The sequence below is a fragment of the Echinops telfairi genome, unplaced genomic scaffold, assembly GCF_000313985.2.
Source record: "Echinops telfairi isolate 266 unplaced genomic scaffold, ASM31398v2 ScPeMD7_3;HRSCAF=10, whole genome shotgun sequence".
Lineage (NCBI taxonomy): Eukaryota > Metazoa > Chordata > Mammalia > Afrosoricida > Tenrecidae > Echinops > Echinops telfairi.
In genome coordinates, this window is record NW_022103899.1 from 42613008 (window position 1) to 42622343 (window position 9336).

General features: G+C 52.3%; 1 protein-coding gene across 3 annotated transcripts in view; it reads left to right on the forward strand.

Moving 5' to 3' along the window:
• Nucleotides 1–9336, forward strand: part of SMARCAL1 (SWI/SNF related, matrix associated, actin dependent regulator of chromatin, subfamily a like 1) — a 60615-nt gene that overhangs the window by 23188 nt on the left and 28091 nt on the right. For all 3 annotated transcript variants that reach the window (XM_004701595.2, XM_045295739.1, XM_045295732.1), the window contains 3 exons: nt 1030–1188; nt 2416–2481; nt 9127–9267. In XM_004701595.2, coding sequence (XP_004701652.1) covers nt 1030–1188; nt 2416–2481; nt 9127–9267 — 366 coding nt within the window. The remainder of the gene's footprint in view (nt 1–1029; nt 1189–2415; nt 2482–9126; nt 9268–9336) is intronic.

A 9336-nucleotide genomic window follows, 5' to 3' on the forward strand; every position in this document is an offset into this window, starting at 1 on the left:
GCAGTCATCACAGATACAATGTAGTCATTCGCTCATCCTCAGGAGTTTGTGCAGTCATCACAGATACAGTGTAGTCATTCGCTCATCCTCAGGAGTTTGTGCAGTCATCACAGATACAATGTAGTCATTCGCTCATCCTCAGGAGTTTGTGCAGTCATCCACAGTCACTCTCGCGACATTTTCTTCTCGCACTCCTTGCTGTTAGCTCTCCATTTCCCTCCTCTCCTTCCATACCCCCAGGCCATTATCAATCCGGTGACTGCCCCTATAGATCTACCTGTCCTCGATTTCTTACACCGGAAGTCTTGCAAAACACAAACAAGAAGCAAACAAACAAAGCCAACAACAATGACTAGACACAACATGACATCAGTGTTTTCATCGCCATCAGTTGATATTCACAGTCTACCTTCAGTGTACATGAAAGTGCATTCTTTCCAAGCAGAGGCTCCATGTGCATCCGGGTCTCACTCCCTCACTCACTGGCCTGACAACATCGATGCTGACTCACAGTGACCTGCCCCCGTCAACAGAGAACTCCTTCCAAAATGACATAGCCAAACCATAGCCATAACCAGAGTCACTGCCATCAGTCGATGCCGACTCACAGTGACCCCATAGGACAGGGTAGAACTGCCTGGTGAGTTTCCAACGCTGTAACTGTTCGGGGAGTAGAAAGTCCCATCTTTCTCCTGCGGAGTGAACTGGTGGTTTCAAATTGCCGACCTTGCAGATCACAGCCCAACTCGTAAGCACTACGCCACCAGGGCTCCGGGTAGAAACCACATAAGCGAAATCCACAGACTTTCCAGAGTGCCTGTCAGCCCGTGCCCGCTCGCCGAGGAAAGACGCAGCCCGCTAGTGGGAAGGGCAGAACAGTGTACGACGGGCCAACTCCAGAGTGTGTGGATGGCGCTCGTGGAGATGTGTTTCTTGGGACGTGGAGGCTGAGCGTGGGATCGATGGGTTGGCTAATCATTGGCTTTGGCTGGCTGCGTCATTGCCTTTCTGATCTTCCCTCACTCCCAGGCCTTCCTCCGGTGGCTGCCATCTCTGAGCCCCAAGCACATCAATGTCGTGGTGACCGGAAAGGACTGCCTGACAGCTGGCTTGGTCAACATCGTCAGCTTCGACCTTCTTAGCAAGTTGGAAAAGCAGATTAAAACTCCTTTTAAAGTTGTCATCATTGTAAGTGACTTGGCCCAGGCTTCAGTACTTTCTAGCTCTGTGGAAGCTTTCTCCCTAGAAGCTGACAAATCCTCAGATCTGGTCAGGCTGCCTGTCCAGGTTACCAACGAACCCTGTTCTGAATCTCCTAGCTTTTAAGAAGAATCTGTAGGTGAGTCGAGACAGGCACCAGTGCTTCTCATCTAGCCCTCGCGTGGGCTAGAAGTGCACCCAGTGAGGGACATTGTGTCGGTGACTCTCGAGGCTCTGGAACGTCTGAGTGTCATGTTTGTTCGTGCACAGAACGCAGAGCCGCAAATGATCTCCTTGTTCTCAGCACAACCAGCGAGCCTTTTACGGAGAATCCTCTTCCTTTCTCTTGACTCACTCCTCACGGTGAACATGGAATGTTGTTAGTCGATTCCAACCCGCAGTGACCCTGTGTACAACAGAAGGAAACACTGCCCGGTCCAGTGCCGCCCTCACAATTGGTGTGTGTGAACCCATGGTCACAGCCACAATCCTATTGAGGGGCTTCCCCTTTCTCCCCTGTCTCACTACTTCACCAAGCACGATGTCCTTCTCCAGGGACTGGTCTCTCCTGATGACTTGTCCACAGTGCCTGAGATGAAGCTGCGCCAGCTGCGCCCTCAGGAGAGTTCTGACTGGACTTGTTCCAGGACAATCATGGGGCTTTCCATGTTCTCCCCCAGCACCATGATGCAAGCTCCGTGACGCGTCTGCCTCTTCCTTATCCATTGTCCAGCTTTCACATGCATGTCAGATGATCGAAAACACCCTGGCTTGGGTCAGGCACGCCTCCCACCTCAAAGCAACCTCCGTGCTGTTCAACACTTTAAAGAGGGCTTGTGCGGCGTTAGATTGAACCTGCAGAGGCACCTGATAAACTTGGTGCGTCTGACGTCCTTGCTGGACTTCAAGCCCTGAGGGCAGGGTCTGTCCGAGGCATCCTGGGGAGGCCTCTGTCTCTCTCCCTCCTCCCTGTGCAGACCACACAGTGGGGTTCAGTGCACATGATGGTATGAACCATAATGGGGGGTGGACGGGGCAGGGGGATCACTAGCCCGACTTTCTAGGCGGACAGCTGCCCACAGAGAGAGGAGCACCTTGTCCAAAGTGGAGTTGAAGCCGTGCCCTCGGCTGCAGGAGGGGCCTGGCCTCCCGTGGGGCTCCCTTTCTGTGCTCCCGGGCTTGGGCCTTCTTCACCCACATTCTGTTTCCTTGCAGGATGAGTCTCACTTCCTCAAAAACATCAAGACTGCCCGCTGTCGAGCAGCCATGCCCATTCTCAAGGTGAGTGCTGCTGAGCCTAGGCGTGGCGCCCGGGCCGAGACCGTGGGGATTGGCGCTGGCGTCACCATGGAAACCTCTTCGAAGACATTTTACACCTCGGAGTCAACATTTTACTTCTTCAAAACGTAGCCGCCGCTCAGAGTAGCCCTGCAGCAGGCTCCATGGGGTTGCCAAGGGCTGTGAGCTCAGGCAGCGGGCAGCCAGGCCATTCTGCCAAGGGGGTTCTGTTGCAGGGTGGGTACAAAGAGGGCCCAGATTGCCCGGTCACCACTGCCCACTTACAGAAAGGACTCTAGTTTGATTTTCACATGCACAGGAAAGGAGAACTTGGGGTGGGGAATCCGCCCTCCAGATGCCCGCCTCGCCCGCCTCCCCTGCCTCGCCCGCCTCGCCCGCCTCTTTGTTCTCCCAGGCAGTAAGCACGGGCTGAGTGAAACAGGGCTTCAGACAGACACACATCTTGGAGTGGCAGGGCCGGACTGCGGAAACAGACTTTGGTTTTCACAACGGTGATGTGGTACAGAGCTTCCCTTACTAGAGACCCTACATCACAAGGAGACAGGCTGGGGCTCTAGGTTCTGGTTGTTAACGAGCAGGGAGAGAAAGATTCCTAACTCCCAGATATGAAGCACGTCTTTGACGTGGCTGGCATCCTGGAGAACCTGTGCCTGGCCGCCATCACAGGATTCTCTGAGACAGGTAGAGGGGTACAGATCAGGGCACAGCTATGGAAGATTTCTAGCTATGTCTCGACAAACTATGTAATTCTCTTAACTGTTTCTTCTTAACTGCTATATTTCCGTCCTCAAGTACTAGGGGTTGACTCTTCAAGTCCCCTGATCAGTCGTACATGGATACAAACCACCCTCCTTTTGGTTAGCCAATCTCTGCACCACCCGGGACCCCTCAGGCCTCTGCCAACAGCTCTGTGGCCCCATCCATTGCTTTCTCGAACACCCTGCCGAGGAGGGAGAGCCCAGGGCTGCCTTGCGCCTTCCTTGGAGTTGAAGGCCACCAGCTGTGACAAACTCAGACTCCTCCTCTGCCCACCTGCCTGGCTAAGGGAGAGGATCTACCTGCTCTTCCTCTAAGCCAGTGGTTCTCAACCTTGCTAATGCTGCCACCCTCTCTTACAGTTCCTCATGTTGTGGTGACCCCCAACCATAAACTTACTTTCGTTGCTACTTCATCACTGTCATTTTGTTACTCTTAGGAATTGGGGGACCTTTGTGAAAGGGTTGTCTGACCCCCCAAAGGGTTTAGAACCGCTGCTTCTAAGCTATTAGGGGGAGCTGCTTCTCTGTCCTCAAAGGCGGATGCTGGGAGTCAGGGTCCTTAGAACGGAGGGAGATGTGCAACTTCAGAACCGGACAGGTGGGTGTCTGCCAGAAGTGCTGGCAAAGCCAGGCCCCCTGAGCCTGCCTGTCAGCAGAAGGGCCAGGTCCACTGCCCATCCCGTGAGGGCTGAGCCTGGCTCTCAGTGCTTGTCAGGGCAGAGTCTGGCTTCTGAAGGGAGGGCAAGGAAGGGGCCGCTGACCAGGTTTGTCTTACCCTGAGGTCTCCTTACATGCATTGTGGCCTCTGTGCTGTCTCCTGGCTCCCGCCCCACCCCCCACCCCGCCCAAGGAGAAATTCCCAGTGTTCCTCCATCTTTCTGGAGTCTGTTTATGCTTAATACTGAAAATGCAACAACAACAAAATTCCCCTAGAAAGGTGGGTTTTTCTCTCAGGACGAGTTAGAGACCAACATGCAGGACTTGGGAGGACCCACTTTGGGTGGTGTAGACTGAGCACAGGGCAGTGTGAGCCTGTGTGGTACTCTGGGAAAGCCCCCGTGCTATAGGGCCAGCTGAGCATTCAAGCGGCAGTATCTACTTCTGAAAGGAAGCCCAGAGACTAAGGTAAATGTGCGAAACAAGCTGGGTAGATGTTGACCGAGCTCAGCCTTGGCCAATGCATCTCATCAATCCCCATTCCCAGACCCCTCCCGCCAAAAAAATCATCATCTTCTAAGAGGGTTGTGTCATGGGCTCCAAAAATAAAATCTCTCTGCTTAACAACAACATCAACAACAACAACAAACCCTCTGTTCAAATTGCCCGCCCGGATTTATGTATTATGAGCCATTTATGGACACATCTAATTAAAGCGTTTTTCCCAGGGTTGTGACCCTGCCTTTGGGAAGCTTTGACATGTTTTCCTTAGGGGGGAAAAAAATGTTAATAGACCTTTCCCAGGTACTGTGGTCCCAATATTACACCCATAACTAAAATGTAATTGGTATCCCTGATTGTTTAGACAGCAGCAATTGCACAATAGACAGATGACATCATTAAAGTTATAACAGGAAAGCTGCCGAGCCTGGCCGTGCTAATGCCCCCATCTGTGTATGAAGCTGAGCTACGTGCTCGTCTCTAAAATACGTGCTTCCGGGCCAGACCCTTCACAGCAGCACTGGCATCTCATATCGCGGCTGGCTTTCCGGCAACACATGTTTAAAACCAGTCTTTTAACTGCTCATGCATATGCATGGATCTTTCTTTGGACAGATTCAGAGTGTCTGACAGGCCCCATGCACATCACCTGCTACCTCTGTGGGTGCCTTGAAGTCCATCTTATCCTCTCTAGCACTGACTTCACACTGGAGTGTTTGCAGGGCTGGGGTGGGAGCCGGGGCTCTGTGCTGTTTTCTCAGCCAGCCCCTCCGTCTCTCTTTATCTAGATTGGACTTTCTCTGTCTCAGCACTGCAGACATTTCAGACTTGGGTTTTGCTAGGAGGCAAATGAACTCAAAGACAGGGAGCTTGGCTTTACGGTTATCCTCTGTTGTGGAGGCTGCCCTGCATTTCAAGCTAGTCAGCACCATCCCTGACCTCTCTCTACCCACTAGATGCAACTGCTGTTGTTGGGTGCTGTCTAGTTGGTACCGACTCATTCCTAGCAACCCTCTGTACAGCAGAACAAACCACCACCTGGTCCTACCCCATCATCACAATTGTTCTTATGTTTGAGCTCATTGCTGCAACCGTGGTGTCAGTCCATCTCATCCAGGGCCTCCCTCTTTGTCGCTGCCCCTCCACTCTACCAAGCATGATGTCCTTCTCCAGGGACTGGTCTCTGCTGACAACCTGTCCAAAGTACATGAACGAAGTCTCACCATCTGCGCCTCTCAGGAGCATTCTGGCTGTACTTCTTCTAAGACAGACCTGTTTGGTTTTTTGGCCATGATACTTTTAATAGTCTTTGCCAACACCACAGTTCAAATGCTTCAATTTTTCTTCAGTCTTCCTTATTCAATGTCCAACTCTCACATGCATAGGTGGCAATTGAAAATACACTTAAGGTCAGGCACACCTTAGTCCTCAAAGTAACATCCTTGCTTTTCAGTGTTTGAAAGAGGTCTTGTGTGGCAGATTCACCCAATGCAATGTCTCATGATCTCTTGACTACTATGTCCTTGAGCTTTGATTGTGGATCCAAGCAAGACAAAATTCTTGACAACTTCAGTCTTTTCTCCATTTATTATGATGTTATCCCTTGGTTTGCGAGGATGGTAGTTTCTTGACCTTGAGTTGTATGTAATCCCTACTGAAGGCTGCCATCCTTGAACTTCATCAGCAACTGCTTTAATTCCTCCCCAGTTTCAGCAAGCCAGGTCATATTATCTGCATATCACAGGTTAATAAGCCTTCCTCCAGTCCTGATACCATACTCTTCTTCATATAATCCAGCTTTTCTGATGATATGTTCAAGATGTCCCTAGTGTCACTCAAATTGTGACAACCAAAACTGCCTCCAGACACCGCCAAATGTCCAGCTTTTCGTCCTCAGCCAGGTGAGTTCGCTATTCAGGTGGAGCTGATGTGCACCAGGGCCAGCCTTTCTCTTTTGCGAGGTTGCACACAGTGTGGACTTCATAGAGCAGCGGTTCTCAACCTGTGGGTCATTCGACCCCCACAGGGGTTGCCTAAGACCATTGGGAAACACTTATTTCCGATGGTTTTAGGAATGGAGACACCACTGCTCTGTCCGTCTCCAGGTGGGTCTGCCCACATGCAGATACACCCACATACGAGTACCCGGTGTGAAGACTGTTACCTACGCTACACCATGCTTCAAGATAAAATTCCATTTATTTGTCATTAGAAAGAGATATTTCACAATATAGAATTATATATTGTTTTTGGGATGAATCACTATACTTTCATTATGTTCAATTTGTAACAAAGAAAATACATCCTGCATATCAGATATTTACATGACAATTCATAACAGTAGCAAAATGACAGTTATGAAGTAGCAACAAACATAATTTTATGGTTGGGGGTCACCACCACACGAGGAACTGTATGACAGGGTCTTGGCATGAGGAAGGTTGAGAACCGCTGCCCTAGATCCTGTGTGCCCCTGCGCATGGATTACAGTAGACACAGTGGGGCCCAGCAGAGCGCAGCCAGGACCCCCACTTATTAATGCTGACACATTCCTCTGGTGTCCTTTCAGCTGGCCTGTTCCCTGATGCCCCCTGACCTTAGGCTGCAGCGCCCCCCTCGCTCTGCACTCTGGGAAGATTATGGGAGAAGGGACTTGGTATACCTGCACACCCAGCACAGCGATGGGGTGGGGGGGGGGGGGGGGGGTCCAAGTTTGGAAAGAAGTGCAGGTTTTTCAGGTGGAGAAAACTTTTCCTCCTCCCCCTTCCCTTGCATTGAAATGGTTTTCAGTCGTAGTTCAAGGAGCTCATTGTTATTTTAATGAGTCTGCATGAAACCATGCAGGAAATTAGAAGGCCTGGGTAATTGAACTGTGGAAAATTACAGCCGGAGAACGTCTCGCGTGCCCGCGCACTCATCATGATGGAATTGGGTAGTGGCGGCTGCTGAGGGGGCAAAAGTGCATCTGGAGAATTGCCTAGGTGGTGTATTTATCATTTGCCTTCCCGCTGTTGCACCTGGATTTATTTTTACCAGGCAACAAGTTTGAATACTGAATTCCCCACAAGCTCCCTAACAGCCCCCCCACCCCCAGGTGATTTACCTTCCACCATTGCCTTCCACCACTATCATTAACTCAAGGTCACGGTGGTTAACAAGCTGTTTCTAGACTACTGAGCTTCCAGCAGAGTTCCTTCCGGAGTGGGGGTGACTTTTACCTCCAGTGACATTGGATGATCGGCGGTTCCAGCGCAGCGAGGAGTGTCTCTCTCTCTTCCTCTCTAGTTTCCATTTCTGCACCAGCCTTCTGAGTCAGGGCATGGGGTCTGGCCTCCTTGAATGGCTCAGTGCCAGGGTAGTGAGGAGCCTGGAATTTTTTGGGTAGAAACTGAGCAGCTGCTGCTGCTGCTCACCCACCTGACTTTGGGGGAAATGGGCCCACTCCCTCCAGTCCTTATTTCACTGCAAAACGAGCTTGAACCAGGCCTCTGAGCCTGAAACACGGTGAAGCTGAGCCACCGAAGGCCTGGGTTTTCCCTGGAAAGAAAGTTAAAAAGAGGCTTAGACACCCACAGAGGAACCCTGGTGGTGTAGTGGGTCTCTCTAGCTGCGAACCTTAAGGTCAGTAGTTTGAAACCAACCAGTTGCTCCACAGAGGAAAGATGGGGCTTAAAAAAAAAAAGTCCCGGAAACCCACAGGGGCAGTTCTACCCTGTCCTAAAGGGTCCCTGTGAGTTGGCAGTGAGTTTAAGTCTTATTATCCACAGACAGTACTTCCTGAGAGGAGAGCTCAGGTCTGAGGGGTGGCGTCTGACAGCCATCCTGGAAGGAGCTCTGACGTCTTCTTGCAGTCTTCCCAGTGCCCCTTCTCCAGCGCCAGCTCCTCTGAATCCACCCCACGGCCCTCACAACACTCATTGGGTTCCCCCTGGATTGCTTCTCAGCTTCCAGGGAGCACTTCCGGATGGCTGACTTCCTGTTAGGCTTTGTACTGTACAGCATGAGCATCCACGGGGCCTACTCTTTAATCCCAAGATGCGTGCAGTCGGAAGGACAAGTGACTGCGCCTGTGAACAGTCTACAACAGGCCAATGGAAACAGGCGGCGGGCAGGGGTGAGGGAGAGGGAGCTTGTAGCTTAGGGCACAGAGCTTCTCTGACGACACTGGTGATGGCTGCACCCCGGGATAGACCCGGTGCCACTCAACGGTACCCGTGGATCCTGCCAAAGTGGCAGCACATGTTTGGCTACACGTGCTCTTACCACAGTAAACCAAGGACAGGCAGCCTCCCGTCTGGCGAGTGAGCAGTAGGAACTAAACGTCCATGTGAAGATCGAGGTCGGCAGTAGGCACCATGAAGGCTTCAGGAAGGACTTGGGAAGCGGAGGTGGCCTCTGCGCAGCCCCCCTCCCCTTCTCTGGTCACCCGAGGTCTTTTTCTCCAGTCTGGCCCCGCCGCCCTCAAGTTCAGGCACGTGCCGCACAGAGTCCTGGAAGAACCAGCCTTCGTCACCTCGCAATCCACCCTGGGTCCTGCGGGGAACAAAACCGCGCGGCCAGCAGCCAGACACCCTGCAAGTGCAAGGTGCTTGTGCTGGATACCAGGGGGCTTTGCCGTCCTGGTGGCACCCAGCTCCTGCCCCGTGGGGCAGGGCACCTCTCCTCTGTGCCTCCCCCGTGTTCTCAGCGCCTCGGGCCGTGTGTTTTCCAGGTGACCAAGAGGGCCATCTTGCTGTCGGGCACACCGGCCCTGTCGCGGCCCTCGGAGCTCTACACGCAGATCGTCGGGGTGCGGCCGACTTTCTTCCCTCAGTTCCATGCTTTTGGACTGCGCTACTGTGACGCCAAGCGGGTATGCACCCCCCACCCCCTCCGCCTTCTGGTCCTTCTCCCTGTACCGACAGAAGCAGCCAGGCCAAGG